The sequence below is a fragment of the Vigna umbellata genome, chromosome 7, assembly GCF_029865625.1.
Source record: "Vigna umbellata cultivar VRB3 chromosome 7, Vumbellata_1.0, whole genome shotgun sequence".
NCBI lineage: Eukaryota > Viridiplantae > Streptophyta > Magnoliopsida > Fabales > Fabaceae > Vigna > Vigna umbellata.
Window position 1 is genome coordinate 51732 of NC_142171.1, and position 20517 is coordinate 72248.

Here is a 20517-nt window from a genome sequence, read left to right on the forward strand (position 1 = left end):
TAACTTACAATAAAAATTTTAAAGTATTATTATAAGTTTTGTAAATTAACTTATTCACATATTACTTTTAAGTTTTTTTTTTTTTCATTTTAATGTTTCGGTGCAACATCAAGTCTTTTAGTTAAACTTATATTGATCACTCACAAATATAAGATATGTTCGTCAAAAGTTGATTGTTGGTACCGGTTAAAGGTCTTTTGATGTCAATATTGGTTGAGATTGTATGGATAACAAATGCGTAGTTAATGCATAACCTACCTCATTACTTGAAACCAATATTTATATACTTTATTATGGGTTATTGATTGTGATTGGTCTAACTACGATCCAAACATGATTAGTCATGATTTAACATTTAAGTGGGATGGTTTCAAAGTTAATTTGTTTCAATTTGACTCACTGATCTTCACACTGTTTAGACCGTTTAGTCTGAGGGTTAATCGTCACACTTATCCTTTGCACTTCTAGACAAAAATTAGTAATTTCAAAACTCTATTCCGGATCAATATTTATATCAACATTAAACCAAAGGAAAAGGATTTCACTAATCAACTTTCTAAATCAAGTTGTCATGAATCATGCAAATGGAAAATGTCTATTTTAAACACATGAGTTAATATTTTGAATTTACCAAAAAATCAAGTATAAAAGTGATCACTCAAGTTAAAATGTATATTCTTTCACCAATGTTCTCTTAAGTGTTCAGACTTGTGTTTTCACTCAAAGACTCATGTAAGTAAACACTACCATAACTTAACAAAATTCTAATATTCACATACTTTTGGAAAACATGCATTCAGAAATCATGAGAACTTTTCAAAGATTGTAATATATGACCAAGTCAAAGGTAGGAAACATTTAGGATATAAAGGTTTAAAAAGATTGGATAGAAAGAATTAAGGAACAAAGATTTTGAAAAATAAATATATTATTTTCTCTGTACTCTTCCTAAGAAGGTAAGTGTCCTTCTTTTTCTACATTTTGTTTTTCACTTTTACTTTTTCTTATTATTTTTTTTCTCTCATCCTCTTTTTTTTTTCATGAAACTCTTTTCTTCCTTTTTCCATTTTTATTATTTTGTGGGTGACACACACTTTATTCATCACTCACTCCTAACACAATCCATTAGCCTCTTCTTTCATCTTAAGGTAAAAAGGAAACATGGTCTTTTTTTGTAAGGTTTTGTAGTGGCTTAAGACAATAAAAAAAGGTTAAGGCTCAAAGGAGCTACCAATGGATTAATATCATAGTGAACTTATTTGGCCAAGTACTAAAAACAAGAAATGTCTCAATCATATCAAATCATGCATAAGTTGCAAAACAAAATAATCAAGCTAAATATTAAAGTATAAACAAAACATGAACAAATCACTTAAAAGAAAACTTTGAATGACACATGGTGGTCCATCCATCATAATTAGGCTTAAAAATCACAAGGCTAAAAACTCTTTCACAAGATACTCAACCAAGTAATTCTCAAATTAACTCAATTAATAATTTATAATTATGAATTAATTAGGCTAGCTTCTTATCATTTTAACAATTTGTTCAACATGACTACTATTTCAAGATTATGATAGTTTTAGATAATAAATCAAATTCTAAAATCCAATGTTAGTATGTTTTATTGAAAACAATAAAATATTTTGGGTGAATTTTTTGAGACATTGTGTGAAAACTTCACCAAGTAGGCATCCAACTAGGGTGTAGTCACATTGGACAAACTTACAAATATTGTCTTCCATAGTTTCTTAGTTAAAACTTTCTCAATTTTCTAAAAAAGAAATCATAATTTTTTTATGGAAATAAAAAAAATTGAAAAACAAAAACCAAAAAGAGAAAAAAAAATTCTAATTATTATTCGTGTCCCTACACTTATTTCAAAAATTGTCCTTTATAAACTTATTTTAAGGAGAAAGAAAAATTGTGACTTTTGGCTCAATTTGACCATGTGCCAAAATTTATTTTCTTTAATTTTTTTGAAGTGCAAGTCACTTGGTATAATTTTATTAATTTTAAAATTTTTATTTTTAGTAAAAACAAATATTTTTAAAATTTTAATAATTTTTTTATTTATGCTAAAAATAGAAAGTAAACATGCATGCATCTTTAAATTTTCATCAACAATGTTATCAAATGAATTTAAATATAACTTATTTTCTTGTTGTAGCAACCTTTCTTTTTGTTCCAGAACAAAGTCAACAAATATCACCACTAAAACTTTATTTTAATTGTTCACATTAACAAACTTGATGTGTGGAGCATGTGGCTTCCATTCAATTTTAGCATCATCAGGTGCATTAGGATGGTTAACAAGATCATCAGTAGTCTCCATAATAATATCTTGTGAGCAAACATCTACACTTGAAGTAGTTTATTCTACTGCTTCATTGTTAACTGGTTCAACAACACCTTTAGTAAGATTTATATGTCCATCAATAAACATAATAAACATATTAGCGTGAGGGTCATCATATCTATCAATAGATATAATAACATGATGTGATTCTGTTGGTGGTTGATTTAACATTTGAATCTTGATGTCGACCATGTCAACTATCAAATTTTGCAACCTCAGATTCATGTCCTCTATCATTTTCTTCATTCCAGTATTATGTTGAATTATTAGATATAACTTTTGGTTGAGGTTGTTTTCTTAGTTAAGGTGGAGCATATTATTGGTGTTTCCTGGTAACCATAAGGTTTGAGGTATGATAGATTCGAGAGATGATAAGAGACAAAATTGAGATTTTTATTTTAAGTTATTGCTTTTGAACTTTAAGACAATGTAATTTGAGTTGTTTTATTTCCTTCATTATTTTTATTAGATCAGTGTTTTTAAACTATTATGTTTTGAATAAATTATACACGTTCAAATGTTGAGGTTGTTTTCGCGATATAATAAAATTTTGAAATTTACCAATTTTTTAATAACCCGTAACACTTTGAAAATTATGGTGTTACAAGCACCCCGACAATATTCACAGTTGCCACGGACGAATGATCCTTGCTAGCCCCTGAGTTGCCCTCATGTACCATTTGGCAAGGTTCCTCACACAACTTAGTTTGCATGGATTGAGTTGGTACAAACGACACAAAATTCTTGGCACTTTGTTCCTAACACACATGTGTGTTTTCAGCACGAAGGGTCTTCAACTCTTCTTCATATTTTCTGTACATCTCTTTCATTTGTCTTTGCAAGTTTCTCATAATCTTTATCGGATTAGGTTGGCTATCTGCTTCTTCTGCAACCGTGGTGCTCATCATGTTCCTTGTGGTCACCATGGGATTAACAAGTGTTTTCTCAGTCCTACAATAGACATCAAATGTTTCGGGTGTGAAGTCGAGTCTTCTAATCCAACTAATTGGTCTTCAACTCATCGTTCATAAATCCAAGTCATGTTCATCAAATATTGGTCAGTGCATACATGTCAAATGTCCTCTGATGCCAAAGTTAGATCAATTTGTATTGTAAGGATAATAAATGCATAATTAATGTGTAATATAGCTTTTTACCTCAAACCACTATTTATAGACTTTGTAATGAGCTTTTCATTAAGATCAGTCTAATTACAGCCCAAACATGATTAATCACGATTTAACCTTAAAGTAAAATAGTTTTAAAGTTAATCAGACGGTTATACCATATACTAAGAATAACTACTCGACTAATAATTGATCGGTGACTAGAAATTACCACTCAACAGTTATATTATGATTTAACCTTTAAGTGAAATTATCTCCATGATGTTTAGATTGTCTGGTCTAGTGGCTGATCACTGGATTAGTAGTTGATCAAACACTTATATCATAGGCTAAGAATGACTTAGTATTTGTCGGATTGATTTGAGATAATTTGAGAAGTGGTGTACAATTTATTTAGGTGATAATGGTTTGTAGGTAAAGTTTCAAAAGATAGATGGAGCCGAGGAAGCAGTGGATTTATAATTTTTTTTCTAAATTACTAATTTACTCCTATGTTTAATTTTAATTTCTTAAAATAATTTTATTTATTGAATTTTCTTTAACTTTATATAAATATAATTGAAAAACAAATAACCAATATTTTTAAATAATTAATATTATAAAAACTTATTTATTTCCATTTTCTTAACTAAATTTTCATAACAACAATGTTTATATAAAGAAATACTTTTATAGACACTTCTGCCATTATATTAAAAATAATCTATCAATTTTCATGAATTCAATAAAATAAATCACATATATCAAATACCTTCTCCTTAAATACAGCATATTTTCATTAAACTAAATCGCTTCACGTTTTCTTCAAATCACTCCAAATCAATCATAAACCAAATCATAAAAGCCTTTACTGAAAACAGTGACGTAAATAAGTCCAAAATATCAATTACGAGAACAAGAAAGAGACCTGTCAACTTCTACAAAGCAGCAAAACCATAAACACGCACCAAAAAAAGCGAAAACTTGAAAAAGCTCCTTCATAGGAGTGAGTTCAAAACCTGACATTGACATTCTGGTAAGTAAACAACAAAACCGTGAGTCCACGCAGCACGGAATCAATATCTGATATATTGGTGGGTGTACCTACCTACTCCTCCAATAAAATTGAAAACACAATTTTCTAACACATCAAGATTTGTCCAAATGAATATTGTGCGATTTATATTTGTCTCATCAATTATGGTGTTACAATATATTGATAAAATCTTACTACTGGTTTTCTAGTATCAACTATGGCGTCACCAAAAATTAATAGGTAAACGGAGAAAGAAACCTAACAGAACTCTAATCAATTCCGTGTGGAATGTACTCGAACTTCACCAGTTGTACAATTGTTCCAATTGCTTCATCATACATGGGGTTCATCAAGTCATGACTCAAGCAGCATCTGATTTTCCTGTTCTTAAAAGCATTATTCTTACTGCAGCTGGATTCCAGCAGTTGTATGGAAAAGACTTAACTCTCTTTGAAAAATTGTAATTGTTTACTCCATTTTAGGGAGTTATGCCAGGGATAAAGGGCACTGCTGGTTTGGGTTTCTTTATTTTATCCACCAATATAGCTTGAGTAGTTAGAATCACACCAGCAACAGACACTGCGCTTTGAAGAGCGCATCTTGCAACACGACTAGGATCTGCTACTCCAGCATTCAAAAGATCTTCATATATGCCCGTCATTGCATTATATCCGATTCTCCAATCATATGTTCTAGTCTTTTGGACAACAATGTCTCCATCTATTCCTGCATTAGTTGCAATTGATTTTGCAGGTTCAATGAGTGCCTGCAATGCGTAACCACATATATGTTAAAGCCTTTCAGGCAAGTTCATAAGGATGTTGTCTGTTTTTGAGAAGACAGTAAAAAAGAAATCAACATTTTTTATGTATGTGCTTGGTGGGACGAATCAGTTGGTTAGTTATAATATGTGTAAAAACATTACTACAACTACATATGTTTAGCAGTTAAGACCTATAAATATAATCAATAGCCTTTTTATGTTAAACTTGCAAATCAATGTGCTTCGTATAATTTAAGAGATGTTCCTTGAAGTAGCTAAGACTCATCTGAGAAAGTATAGCCAAAATGTCATAAACCATGGTGGAAATGCTAATACGCACTGTCTAGCTAGTGCTCTTTTTTTCCAGAAAAGTGGACGTTCCTCTAAAAATAATGAGGTGTAATTGTTGAAGCGAAAAGCTTTTCTTTCAATTACAGTCCAAACAAGAATTTAAGAAAATAAAGCTCACAAATTTCCTGGATTTTTCAAAAGATGAAAATCTGATAAGTCAACTAATTTGAAGTTGACCTCTTTTTATCGGAAAGGAACATTTTACATGAAAATAATCATAGAGCATTCACTACAAAGTAAAATCAATGAAGAGAACTACAGGACGATAAGATAGAGAACTGGTTGAGTAAATAAAGGTAACCATACCTTTGCTACGATATCAGCACCAATTTGCTCATCTAGATCTTCCATGGAGTTCCTTATTGTTGGTATCAAGTCCGACAGGTGGACATATGTGGCACCCCCTCCAGGAACAATGCCCTCACTTATGGCAGCAAATGTTGCATTCTTTGCATCCTCAATTCTCAGTTTTCTATCTTCAAGTTCTAGCTCAGTATGTGCACCTACCTACACAATTGGTTATTGCATTATGTAATGAACACTTGAAAATGAAAAAAAAGAATGCCAATTTAAAATATTGTTGGCAAAATTTAAGGTGACAGCTGCTTCTTTTTGTGCAACAAATTGCAATCTAGAATTGTGTATGAAAAATATATGAAGTAGAACCCACGTAATTAACAGAATGGCCTACTTGGTCTCATACATTCTTAACATGTACAAGGATTACGCGATAATCTGTCTATCATAGGATCCAAGCTAATAGTTAAATTTCATTTTAGAAACAATTGGCATTAACTGAAGTTGCCATCAAATATAAAAATTGCAGCCCAGTAATTGAGCAGGCAATGTGGAACTTAGCAACACTAACCAAATGAAGAAATCAATTCAAATCTATTTTTATTTTCTGAAATCCTCATAAAAATTATTATCAATACAATGACAATCCAATGCACGTGGCTCCCAAAACATACAGAGTCGGTTTCAAGAAGATAAATAAGCTCCAAGTCACAAGTCACCAACTTTATTGATGTGTCAAGGCTGGCCCTTAAACAAAAAGTATTGTGAAAGTGGTGAAGAAAAACTTTGTGATGCGAGAATTCTTGGTTAACTGAATTGAAATAATATCAATATTATTGCAATATTTTATTTGACTTAGAAAAACTAAATATAGTGAAGTTGAAAACAAAAAAAAAAAAACTTAGTTGCAGAGAAGACAAGTATCAAATAGATTATATACTAGTTATGATAAATATAACATAAATGATATATAAGTAAAAAATTATATAGGATCCCTCTTCTGAAGAAAACATATCAAGAAGGCTAATAGGTGACAAACTGCCATTGTTCTATTTTTCAAGTTACAAGCACAAAGAAAGTTGAAATTCAAGGTGAATAATGCAATGACTCGATAAAATCCAATAATATATAGAATAAGATAGAGAAAGAGAACTAAAGAAACATTACCAAAGTAAAGAACAAGGGCAAGAAGAATACAGACAGCCATGATATGTCTATCGAATTAAGTACCTTTATAACAGCAACACCACCCAACAGTTTCGCAATTCTCTCTGAGAGCTTTCTTGACAAGTTTGCATTATCTGTTTCACTAAGATCTTTCTTTATCTGTGAAATTCTGGCCTGAACTTCCGCCTTAGTACTAGGATCGGCAATGATAGTTGTCGCATTACTGGTTATTGTCACTTTCAGTGCCGTACCAAGCTGGTCTGATGTTGCACCATCAAGTGTGAGACCCAAGTCTCCAGAAAGAAAATCAGCACCTGTGGTGTTAACAACATGAGATCAAACAACCAGAGCAGGAAAAGTGTTATTGATTAAATGAGGCTGGAAAGGAAACTCTTTTAAGATATGGGAACAAAAAAATACATCCTGGGTATATTTAAGAAAAACAAAAAGAAACAAAATATCAAAGTAGCCTTATACAGAGTCACATGCTATATGAGCATTACTCATAATCCTACCCAACATGATAGAAGGAAGCATATAGAGGTAGACTGAAACTTCATTATAAGTAAGATAGCAGACTTGTCAAGACAACATATGAACCATCTGGGAAGTCAGTTGGCAGTTGTTCTTACTACGGGACTACCTACAAAACAATTTCAAGATTTTTCTGACAAGCTGGGAAGGATAGACACTTGTTAAATATAGTAAAAACTATATGTATGGGATTAATCTCCCTTGTATTGAATATACATATAGGGTATTGTATTTATAATAGAAAAAATATGGACTAAGCACAAAATACAAATAAAAAATAATAACAAACTAACAAAAGATGAAAGATAATAATAAGATATTTATCTAAGAAATCTAATAATCCAATATATCTAACACTCTCCCTCAAGCTTGTGCATACAAATCGAATGTACCAAGCTCGTTACAAATATAATCAATTCTCGGGGTATCCGTAATGTGAAAATATGTGCTTTTGCACTCGAATGATACCAAATTGTTAATGATTTGCAAAGACGACACATCAACCCAGAAGACCCCCCTGGCAAAAATCTAAGAGGTTGCTCTATATAAATCTCTTATTTCAAATCACCATTGAGGAACACATTATTGACATCCAGTTGATGAAGTCATTGTTAAAGAGTCACCATGGCTATAAATAAACTATCAGAAGCCATCTTCGCCATTGGAAAAAAAGTACAAATGGACGGGTCAGATGAAGAGAGGTCAGAAGAGCCTATAGCAAAGACATGGACAAACAAGAGAGAAAAACCCTAAAAATCCAAGATTCTCCAATCAAGGCACCAAGCACAGATCCTAAAAGAGGAGAAAGAGGCGACCTTGGCGCTTTGAATTGCTGTCGGAGAGGAGACGGGACACGCATCCACGTGCAGCGGAAAAGGAAGCAGATCTGCAACTTCGAGAGGCATGTGAGGGCGCATAGGAACTCTGATAAAGGCGTCGTTGACGGCACAGTGGTGCCTAACTCAGACAATCAAAATCGTGTGGTCATAGGATGAAACTGGAACTCCGACGACGGTAGATGATGGCAGAGGCTCCAGCAACAGCAGTGGGTGCAATGGCAAAGGCGACGAAATTTTTTTCATAAAAAAACCTGACTCTAGATACCATGTTCAATATAGCAAATTTGAGGGGAGGTGTTGTAAATATTATAAAAATATTTTGTTTCCTTATTTATTCAATATCATTGGCAATTAGTATAATTAGCATAATCAAGGAAGATTGAAATCCATGATTCGAGAGATTGAATCCCATGATTCTAGGAAGGAATTTATTGGCATGGTAATATAAATAGGAACCTTGTATATTGAGATTATCACAACAACATATTGAGATTATTCCTCTCCTTTTCAAATCGTTTGACACTAACACAAATTGCATACGCTTTTCAAGAGAAAAACTCAAAAATAGGAAGCATGACCCTAGCATAGAGGAAGTTGGCATAGAAATAAACAAAGCTTATCAAAGCCTGTAGGAACTCACCGGTCATTAGTGCAATATCTTGTAACAAAGCTTTCTTCCCACCTGCAAATCCTGGACATTTTACAACTGCAACTCTTAGTAATCCTTGCGTCTTGTTCACTACTAATGTTTCCAGCACTTGTCTTGTTATATCCTCAGCAATAATTAAGAGTGGAACACTCAACTGCATAGCCTTCTCTAATAATGGGACTATTTCTTTTACACTTGAAATCTTTTGATCAGTTACCAAAACTTTAGCCCAATCAAACTCTACAATGGAATTCTCCTGGTTCGTAATGAAGTAAGGAGACATGTAACCCTTATCGATCTGTACAAAAAGAACAAGAACAACAACTGTAATAGGGTAGAAACACAAGGATTGTGCAGATCCAAACAAGAAGAAGAACTTACACTGGTTATTGTGTAATATTATTTGTTAAAATATGTAAAAATATCTTATTTATAGAGTATATTAGACTATGCTTTAAGATTGGTTTCCCTTTAACCCATTATCTCTTAAAATATGTAAAAATATATTATTTTTAGAGTATATTAGAGTATACTACACTGGTTATTGTGCCATGCTTCACTATCTCATGATTTGCTTCCCTAATTAGTTAGGAGTAAAACTAGTGCTCTAGGCTTTAAGAACATATTATGATGTTGTAATACATTACAGTAAGTATATTATTATTAAAAGTTTATTTTCTCTTAATCTCCTTCCTCTACGCCTAAAACCCCACAATTTCAACATTGTCCATACCTTCATCCCTTCTTCAATTATCACAGAGGTTTCAGATGTTGAGGAGGACTCAATAGAGATCACCCCATCCGGACCAATCTTCCCCATAGCATCAGCAATCAAGTTGCCAACATAATCATCATTTCCAGCAGAAATTGATGCTACAGCTGCAAAACAGAAGAAATATCCTCATTATTTTCTTGTGAAGATAATAACCCTTAATTTGACAAACTCAAACAAGCAGACGAAAATACCTTTAATATGTTCCCTCCCTTCAACAGGAACACTTCTCTCCTTCAATAACTTGACCAACTCCTTTACAGTCTTGTCCATCCCCTTCTTCAAAGAAATAGGATTAGCTCCAAAAGAAACTGCTAATATTCCAGATTTAATCATGGCACGAGCCAAAATAATTGCAGTGCTAGTACCATCACCAGCTAACTCGTTCATTTTACTTGCAACCTACAAGCAGGAAAACTAAAAACATGAATACATCTCTAGTTACTTTCGTTTCAAATGTTGTCCATTTAACATGTGGCAAAATCCTAGCAACCATGATCAACCTCTTGAATTAGGATGGCACCTGCATTCTCAATTGCATCTGAAAGCTCAATGGATCGAGCAATTGTAACGCCATCATTAATCACTTTAAGGTTTCCAGATTCAGAAAGAATAACATTTCGTCCTACATGTTTAGGAATGAAATATAAGCAAGAACAGTCAACAATCACTGGACCATAATCAGCCAAATGAAGACAAAATATTGAAATTCAAAAGCAATTGGGAGCCTTGTTAGTGTTTCCTCATATTAACTTACTATGTTTACGAAACACCTTATAATCAAACAAAAATCCGATCAAAAGAAATCATGAAGTCAATGCTTGCTTGAATTCACGTTGAAACAACCAAAACGTGTAAAAATACCAGCTAAAATGATTTTTAGATAAATGTTTGCTTTAGGCTGAACGGTTGCAAAGTGATGTAATTTATCTTTGGATTCTGTATTCTAAATTTAGAAGCAAAATTGTAGTAAACTAAGTACAAATTTGTTCATCCGACGCAAAAATAATCTCCAGTGTTTTCTCCTCAATCGATTTTGAACCAAACATATGAATGAACAACCGTAAAATTACACCAACCCGTATTTCAACATAATTTTGGATAAGCGAAAATCAGGTCAAACATTTAAGTCCCTAGTTGGGAAATTAATTTCTTGGGTCTAAAGTAGATAATGAGTAGCTTTTGCGTTGGATAAAAAAATTATACCTATTTCTACTACTAAGTTGCTAACAAAATAAAATCATCAAAACATAAATCTCTTTTCTTAAAATCAATTCTAACAAAAATCAACTTCATTAAAAACCAGATTCAAAAATGCTCAAACAAACATCCCTAAACAGTTGCCAGCATAGATTCTAGGTATCGGCCATTGTTCAGGCAGCAAAGCAGCTAAATATGATGGTAATTAAGCAGTGCAACAGATTGAAAACGCAATAACATTCATGTAACCGACCCAATTGGTTATTTCAGTCGATACCTTTGGGTCCAACGGTAAGAGAGACAGCATCGGCGAGCTTATCAATCCCGGCTTGCATGGCCTCTCTGCACTCCTTGCCGAATAATATCTTCTTAGGGCCTGCCCTCACCACAAAGCGTGGAGCTATACGAACCCCAAATGCCATTTGGTTCAAACGAAAAGGCTGCACCAGCATAGAGTCAGAAAAAGACGTAGAAATAGATGAGAGTGAGCATAGCATAACATAGCAGAGTAAACATACTTACTGGGAATGAAGAAGAAGGGTTTCCATTGGGAGGGAAGAAGAGCGAGGAGAGAAAGACGTGAGAATGTATATAGCTACTCATCTCGGAAACCCACACGGTTTGAATTGAAGGATGGAAGCTCAACTATTCAGGGAGGTCTTTTTCTGAATTCAAAGATTATCAGAGAAGTTTCCAAAATATATTTGCTACACAGAGCAAGGTCTTGGATGGTAAGGTTTGATTTCTTCTATTTCAGATTATGGCGGTTGATATTACACTTTATTTATTTTCATTGTGTTTGCCTTTTTTTCGTTTAAATTTATTCATTTCTGTTTTTATAAAATAATTTTTTTATTTATTTACGTAAAATATTTTTTCTTCACTGAAGTTTTATACAGTTAATTTTAATTCTTTAAGTTCGTTTTACAGTAAATAAGCAACATTTATTTTGAAAAGTTAGAAATTATTTTCTAGTCACCCATCAATATTGCAACATATTTGTTATGTATCTAATGTGGGTGGATCGCTCACTACAATGTTTTCTTTACAATAGTGTGAGTCTTGGTGATAGCAAAGTTCTACATTTATTTTAACGATTTAGAAGGATTTCATTCGTTTGTTATACTTTTACTCTTTAACTTTAAGGTTTTGTTCACTTAAATGGATTTGGAAGAGACTAATTGAGGGGATTTGAGAGTATTTGAGGGGATTGGAGGTAAATGAGAGTGAATTTGGAAGTAAACTTTGTGAGAATTAGTGTAGGATTTGATTGACGTGACAGATTAAAAAAATTTACTTCAAAATCCAGTCTCACTTACCTCTAAATTCACTCAAATAAACAATAAAAAAATTTATCTTCAAATCTCATCAATCACTCTCCCCCAAATCCATTCAAGTGAACAAAGCTTTAGAGTTATAGATTCTAGATTTATTTTTATCCTTGTTAAGATGTGCGTTTTGTGAAGCTAAAAGAAATTTAAGAAGTTCATCAAAGATCATTATTTTCAAATGTCTTGCACTTTCACACTTTTGGTAAACTATTTAAGGTTTTCATATTATATTGTGTTTTGGAATACTTTCCTCCAAACTTATAAGACAATTTATGGGAATTTAAAATCTTTTAAACATCTGTTAATTGTTTCTATCTTCTTCATCATGTATATCTCATTTTGTATGTGAAAACTAGTAATTTTTCTTTGTAGGAATTTTATTACTCCTTTCCAATTTTGTATATGGAACATTTGTTTTATTTTGATTTTAACAAGGAGTAATGTATGATATGTTTTTTTTTTACCTTTTGCTTAAGCTTATTAAACTCTTCTTGAGTGTATTGTGTTTCAAATTTCATAATCAATAAATCTTCATAAGTTGACTTTGTGTATATTTTTATGTTGTCTATTTAGGGATAGTCCTATAATGGAAACTAAGTGGTTTGTTAAACTCCCTTTCTTGTTTATATTGTTTCATGTCATTGAATTTTCTATTTTACCATCTATTACAATATTCAACCCTTATGTTGTGTTTGTTTTTGTTATTTATTGTGCAAGTAGCATTTGTGTTTGTTTTTGTTATTTATTGTGCAAGTAGCATTCGTGTTTGTTTATCATGATTTGAGAAGATGTAAAAGCGATGACTAGTGAAATTTGATCCATCATTCATACTCAGTTGGGTGGAAAGATGAGAGAGGAAAGCTAACTCACATTTTTGTTTTACAACATTACCCTTTGTTGTTTTTTTAATTTTTACTCTGTCTGTTTGTTAAATTTGTTTTTTTTACCATGATACAGTGGTATGTTGAAATCAAAATTGATAAAAAATCGATTATCCTTTCACATGGAATCGTTTCTCTCAAAAGAATCGATTTTCTCTCGTATACATGAATGATTATCCTCTAATTCTAATTTTATTGTAAGGAGGTGAAAACAAACAGTATAACGAATATTATATTACAAAATAGTACAGACAATCAGATGAAGAAGTCGTGTTCTATAGATGTTGGGAAAAGATATTTGTTAGGTGTAGTAAGAGAGGTGTAGAGACATCACATAATTGTAAACTTAGGGTATTATAACATATATGGTGAGAAGTGTTGCGAATGAAGAAAAGAGAAATGAAGAATTTTTTTTAAGAAAATAACCAATATTACTAATAATAACTTATAATTACTTCTAATTATTATTATCATTGTAATAATTGTTTTTACTATAATAATATATAAATTATTTCACTAATTAATTATTATTTTTAATTAATATTTCTTATCATTTTAAATATAAATTGACATGTCATTTTAAGATATTTTACACTAATTTTTGATTACTTTTATCTATAAAATTAAAATAATAACTTTTTTAATTTTATCAATTAAAACTTTTTTTAATCTATTAAAAACATCATATTATTCCATAACCTCTATAAATTTAATTTTAAATCTTTTTATTTCTCGTCACCTTTTCTTTAATTCAACCTATCATGTAACATTCCAAAAATACAGTGTAAAATCATATACGAGAATCATCACATATTAACAATACTACATATCAGTTCTACACAGAACGAGATACTATTATGGCCGAACAGCCTTACATAACAACAGGGAATTTAAAAACATACGCTAGCTACTACTAGACTGAACGGTGTATGAAATAAATTATACCGAACGATCTTACAACATATAAAGCTAATAACAGACCGAACGTCCCTAAGGTTCGGTCTTCACTTCTGTCGTGTCTTCCAATACTTCTTCTAGCAGCTCTTCTCCTTCTGCTCACATCCACACGTATAATCATTGCAACAGGACAACGACATGACGCACAACACAAACAAAAATAATAAACAGGGTAAGCTTATGTAATTTAATTTATTCAATCACAACATACAACATTCATAACAAAACCAACAACGACCATATCATAATTCATACATCCATGCATGCAAATAACGACCACATGACTCTGACTGTCCGGACTGTATGAATCCTGTGTAGTTATGACGTTCGTGCACCCGGGTAGTGTAGTAACTGGGATACCCTCAACAGCTGCCACCCGAGGTTGATCCATTCCGTCCAAGTTAACCTTATGGACTAGGACCTCCTGCCATTCCCACATGTGACTTACTCCTCTCTACATGAGAACGAGTAATCATGGAATATCAGGATGAACGCCCGTTAAGTTTTGCCCACATTCATACTTTACCAATCAATAACCACTTTCTGAGATATCCCTCCCTGGAATACTCGTTCATAATCAAACTATTTCATACACATCACATTTCAAATTCTCTCAGACTTTATCATCCACATATTCCAATGAAATAAGATCATATGTTCTTATCATAACCCAAGTACGACTGGTATAACAAGATCGAGCACTACTCATCTACTTCAATAAACAGACTCCTAAGAGTTCAAACCGGACGCCACGAATCCTAGGCCGAGTACTAACACTCTAGGCCGAACACCTTTTAAAGACCAACACTGATTTACACTAAATACTAATACTAATGAGAAACTATGAATTAACGAACGCTAGCTAGTTTGAATAAAGACTCTGATTCTAAGCACAATAATACTATATTACAGAAAACAAGACCCAACGCTTGGTTTAAGATCGAGCCCTGTAGAAATCGAACACTATTGGAAGAGCGCTGGTCCAAGACCAAGTGCTTATCAGGAATGAGCGCTACTAAAACTGAAAGATTGGTCCAAGACCGATCGCTAATAAACTCACAGAAAACGAATGAATATATATATATATATATATATATATATATATATATATATATACACACACACACACACACACACAATTGAGCCACCACATATTCTGAATGAAAAGATCGATAACGTCTACGACCTTGAGTAGTATATGACACGTTAACTAAACTGTTCAGGAAGTCTGAAGGAGAACTACACTTAGGTTGATCACTCATATTTACATTATAATATTATAACACGCTCGTTGTTACCGTAATTCCTTGTATAAGAGAACCTAATATAGACGGACGCTCGACCAAATTACCACCTTTACTCAAAATACTACAGTTGACGATCAATCCCTATCTCAACTCAATTCACCACATGCATCATTCATCCATCCACACGTCCAAACAAGCAGTACACACATATCTCATATTCATCAAATAATCAAACAACCTATCTTGCAAACATGCCAACGTTCAAACAAGAATTTAAATCAAATTATATAAGCTTCCCTTACCTCGACACGTAACTGAACGCTCAACTATGCAGGATTATAGCTCCCTACTACCAAAGACTTAACGTCCGACAACCACGTTTTAGGAATATTGAACCACATAGAAAACCAGAAACGCTCAGAATTATACTATCTACTCAGGCAACCAAAAATAGAGGGTTGCATGCAAGACTTAAATGAACGCACTAGAGAGAAAGAGACTCACCGGCTCAGAATCATAAACCGATCGATTTAAATGGAAGCTCTTGACGCCGGGAGTGTTCCAGCGGTGCCTGAGAGGTGATCGGAAGAAGAAATAGTGAGGTTTTCTTAGAGAGAAGAAGGAGATTTTAGAGAGAAGGAGAAAATGGTTTCAGCAGGGTGGGGAAGAAGAAAGGCATGTAGAGAAGTGACACGACATTTGAAATTTGGCCTTAAATACTGCTGGCGCTCAAAGCGAACGGTCACTCTCCTGCAGCCACCTGTTCTCCACTAACTGAGATGTTCACTAACTTCTTGGCACATGAATCCCACTACTTGGGGTTTTTTGGTGTGTTTTTATGGGTTCTGACATATCACACTTCCATTTCTCTTTTTCTTCAAAATAATTTTCCCATATCTATAAAAATAAATAGACCCTTACCCTGTGTTTGATTCTGCGTGAGTTCGTTTGGATCTGCTGAAATGCGACGAAACAGAAGCAGGGAAATGTGAGAGATGGTCCCTTTGAGACCCTCACTCCTATGTGAAGAAAGAGCGGGAAAAGTAGCTAGAAAAAGAAAGAAGACAAAAATACCCCTATGTTATTAGTCTATTTAAATTTATTTTAAAAAACAATTAAAATAGACCATTAAAATAGATCAATTAAAAAGTTGTTAAAAAAATATTTTTTTTTAATATATTGAACAAAACTTGAAGTTGACAAAGAAATCGGTGCAGGGATTGATTGAAGAAGCGGTGGTGGAAAAATGATAAGAACGTGAGGAGGTTGCCTAAATTGCAATGTAAATAATAAAAATAATAATTTATTTAACGATAAAAATAATATTAATAATAATACCAACATTAATAATAATTATATCAGTAATAATAATAATAATCATTTATTTAAATAGACTATATTTTATTTTAAATTAATTTTAATTATAAAAATAAAATAATAATCATCTAATTTTATTAATTAAAATATATATTTTTTTAATTTATCAAGTTCATTACATTATTTATTAATTTTAACAATCTTTTTTATTATCTTTTCTTTAATATAAAGAAGAACTTTTTTTCACTAAAATTCATTCCTACATTTTTTCTTTAAAATTTGAAGTATAAACCAAATTATTAGTACAAAATATGAACTTTTTTTCTAAAGTATGAAACAATATGTCATGTGTTTGTATGACAAACTCTTTTAAAGTGCAATATAGAAAAACAAAGGATAGAGTATTTTCATGTACATTTGTCTTTATTATTCAGACTATACCCTTTCTTTAACTTTAATTCGTTACAATTGTTACTAATATTTTAGATGAACGTTATTTTAGTAATCTCTCTAAAATAATGGTTAAGAAATCAATTTTACGAGAATAATTTGTAGAGTGATGTTACATGCTTTAAATTAATTTTATTTTTAACGAATGTGGGATAAGAAGTAAATTTTATGTTTAACTTAATTTTACAAAATCAAATTATAAAATGAAATTTATTTTTTTATATATTTTTAAATTGATTTTATATTTAATTAATGTAACACTTTAAAAAATAATTAATACTTTTCAAATTCTTACAAACCTATTCAAATTTAGTTTACACTTTCAAGGAATTAAATTTATGCAAAACACTTAATTTATCCTGTGTAATACTTTTCCTTTATTATTATTTGTATTGAAACTCTTTAGAAAAATATCAAATTTTGACCCACACTAATATGCTGAAATTTTGATATTTAATTTTGGACTATAACTAAAGGAATTATTACTTGTTCAATCTGTTTTCGTTTAAAAATTAAAAAAATATAAAATAAAATGTAGTACTATAAATTTTTATAATATAGAAGTGAAGTATATATTTTAATTTTAGAAATTTTGAAGAAGTATATACTTAGTGAAATTATACGTATATTTTCAATAAAAATTAGCCGTTAAAAAATAAATTTTTACTATGCTTTTTACATTTATAGGCCTATCACGGTCAAATAGAATAAAACAATTACGAAATTAAACCACACAACTTAATTCAAAAATATACAAATTTTGTATTAAGAAGTAAGTTTATGTCTAATTCCTAATGCAAAAAGAAATGTATAAAATGTGAATTACTCTTACTTAATGTTAAGTCATGTTTGATTGATAGAATAGTTGGTAGTGTATATCAGTTGCTCCTTGAGTCTAGAAATGTTGTAAGCCAAGTTAGAATGTTTTTAAAGTTAAATTAATCACAATATAATTAATTAAGATTGGTTTTCACACGAAAATAAATCATTTCAAATTATATATTTGTCATTGTTTTTTATTAATCATTTAGCTTATTAATTTAATTGATTAAAACAAAACACATTTACAAGTTTTCAAAGCTGAAGAACATTTACCGATACGTTATTTTCAAAATCTATTATATCATCAATAAACAAATTTGTCTTTAAAAATCAATTTTCTTTTCATTCTTAACTATGATTTTTGAAAAAAAAAATAAGAGAAAGAAATATTTGAGAGCTATTGGAGAGATTATATGAATTTTCAAGTTTACATCAAGAATCAAAGAAGATTCAGTTGGTTCCAGGTTTTCTTGTTTGGCTTAAGATTGATGTAAAATTTGCACATCATACAAGTGTATTCATTTCATATATTTTGATTATTGTTCTTCTATATTTTATTCACTATGTAAGTGATTGGTTAGGATAATTGTGTGTAGCATTACCTTGGTTGAAAATCTTAAAGTGTGTTGAATATAGTGAAAACTATGTATAAGATTAATGTCTCTTGTGTTGAATATACACATAAGGTCTTTTATTTATAATAAAAGAAATATGTGTTAAACTCAAATACAAAAAAGAAATAATAATAAACTAATTAAAGATAATATATTTAACACTCAATCTTAAGATGGTGCATACAAATTGTATATACCAAACTTATTATTAATATAATTAGTAAAGGTTTGGTGAAATATCTACTTCTACACTCAAGTGACACCAAATTGTTAATAATTTGCAAAGACGACATAAAAGATGAAATATCAATCCAAAGACTCCCTTGAGCAACAAATATGGGAGGTTGCTCCATACAAATTTCTTCTTACAAATCGTCATTGAGGAATGTATTCTTGACATCCATTGGATAAAATTGTCATTGTTGAAGAACCACCACGGTTACAAATAAACTAAAAAAAGTCATCTTTGTCATGGGAGAAAAAACATATATTGATGGGTCAAACGCAATGGTGACAAAAGACGGGTCAAAAGAGACAACAACAGAATAAGTCATTGATGAACAGGAGAGAGAAATCTTAAAAATCAAATATTCTCTAATCAAGCACCTAAAAAAGAAAAAAGGAGCATTATTGATGGTTTAAATAATTGTCTAAGGGGAGATGGAACGTGCGACCACGCACGATGAACCTGAAAGAGGAAAAGGAGTGACCTCAACACTCTAAATCGTTGCCTAAGAGGAGACGAAACGTGTGACCACGTACAATGGAATTAAAAAGGTAAAAAGAGCGACCTCGACACTATAGACCCTTTCTTGAGAGGAGACAAGACACATCACCACATATGACAAAAAGTGGAGCACATCCATAAATACGAATGGCGTTGAAAGCGCTATAATCTTTGATGAAGGTGTCAATGAAGGCACGATGGTTGCCTAGCTAAGACAATCAAAACTGTGTGGTTGTCAGAAGAAATTGGAACTCTAATGACAATGACAGATGACGGCGCTGCCACCGATAGTGGTAGATGACGGCGATGGCCGACAACGTCAAATAGCGTAGCCGCTGGCAAGTGTAGTGGTAGAGGCGAGAAAAGTTGTTTTCTCAAAAGAACATGGCTCTAGATACCATGTTAATAAGTGAACTTTAAGTCTAATTTAACCCCACAAAACCGACTCAATAACGAGTAGAATGATATACCCAACAAATTTTGTTAGGATAGGCTCTAACCTGGCTTTGATACCATGTTAAGAAGTTGACTTTGAGCCTAACTCAACCCCACAAAATTGGCTTGCGAGAGTGATTAAGATCATGACATTGAGATGCCAACATAAAGGAAACAAGTGTATCATTGATGTTTTTACTAGGTATAAGAAAAATAGTGAAACAAGTAAAAGTCAAAGTGGGAACAATAGGTGAACCCAAAATCTGATTACAATATTCATCAGCATGGTCGTGCAACATCAATAACATGAAGAACTTTAATCATTACTTTATTTCTTGGGCAAGAGTTGAGGCAAAAGGCAATAATTCATTAAATTCATGATAAAGAGCATGAATTTTACTCATATAATAAGCCATAGAGTCCTGATGCCGAGGAGCAACAACATTAAAAAGATGATGACAAACACCATAAAACGTTGAGTTATAATAATTTTGCGTGTTCCCATATTTCTAAACGTTCGTAGGAATGAAAAATTTGTTTTAAAGAAAAGTGAAGGGCCTTGAGAAGAATGTATAATTGAGCATCAATTTTCAACCAACGGGTAACTGTAGGGGAATCAATAGTTGTCACGTTTTGAGTAATATGATCAACATAACCCTGACT

General features: G+C 31.7%; 1 protein-coding gene across 4 annotated transcripts; it reads right to left on the minus strand.

Moving 5' to 3' along the window:
• Nucleotides 1-4428: 4428 nt before the first annotated feature.
• LOC148194887 (chaperonin 60 subunit alpha 2, chloroplastic-like) lies at nt 4429-11810 on the minus strand. 4 transcript variants are annotated; one of them, XM_088095432.1, is made up of 9 exons: nt 11596-11810; nt 11351-11513; nt 10377-10498; nt 10068-10275; nt 9835-9980; nt 9093-9399; nt 7143-7393; nt 5922-6122; nt 4429-5267 (listed from the first exon to the last, which is right to left on the minus strand). In XM_088095432.1, the coding sequence occupies exons 1-9, from the start codon at nt 11674-11676 to the stop codon at nt 4980-4982; spliced, it is 1767 nt and encodes a 588-aa protein (XP_087951558.1). In that variant the 5' UTR covers nt 11677-11810; the 3' UTR covers nt 4429-4979. The 4 variants fall into 4 exon arrangements, with proteins under 4 accessions (XP_087951558.1, XP_087951560.1, XP_087951561.1 ...); XM_088095434.1 differs by having other exon boundaries at nt 11592-11736; XM_088095435.1 differs by lacking the exon at nt 11596-11810 and having other exon boundaries at nt 10397-10498; nt 11351-11488.
• Nucleotides 11811-20517: the final 8707 nt, after the last annotated feature.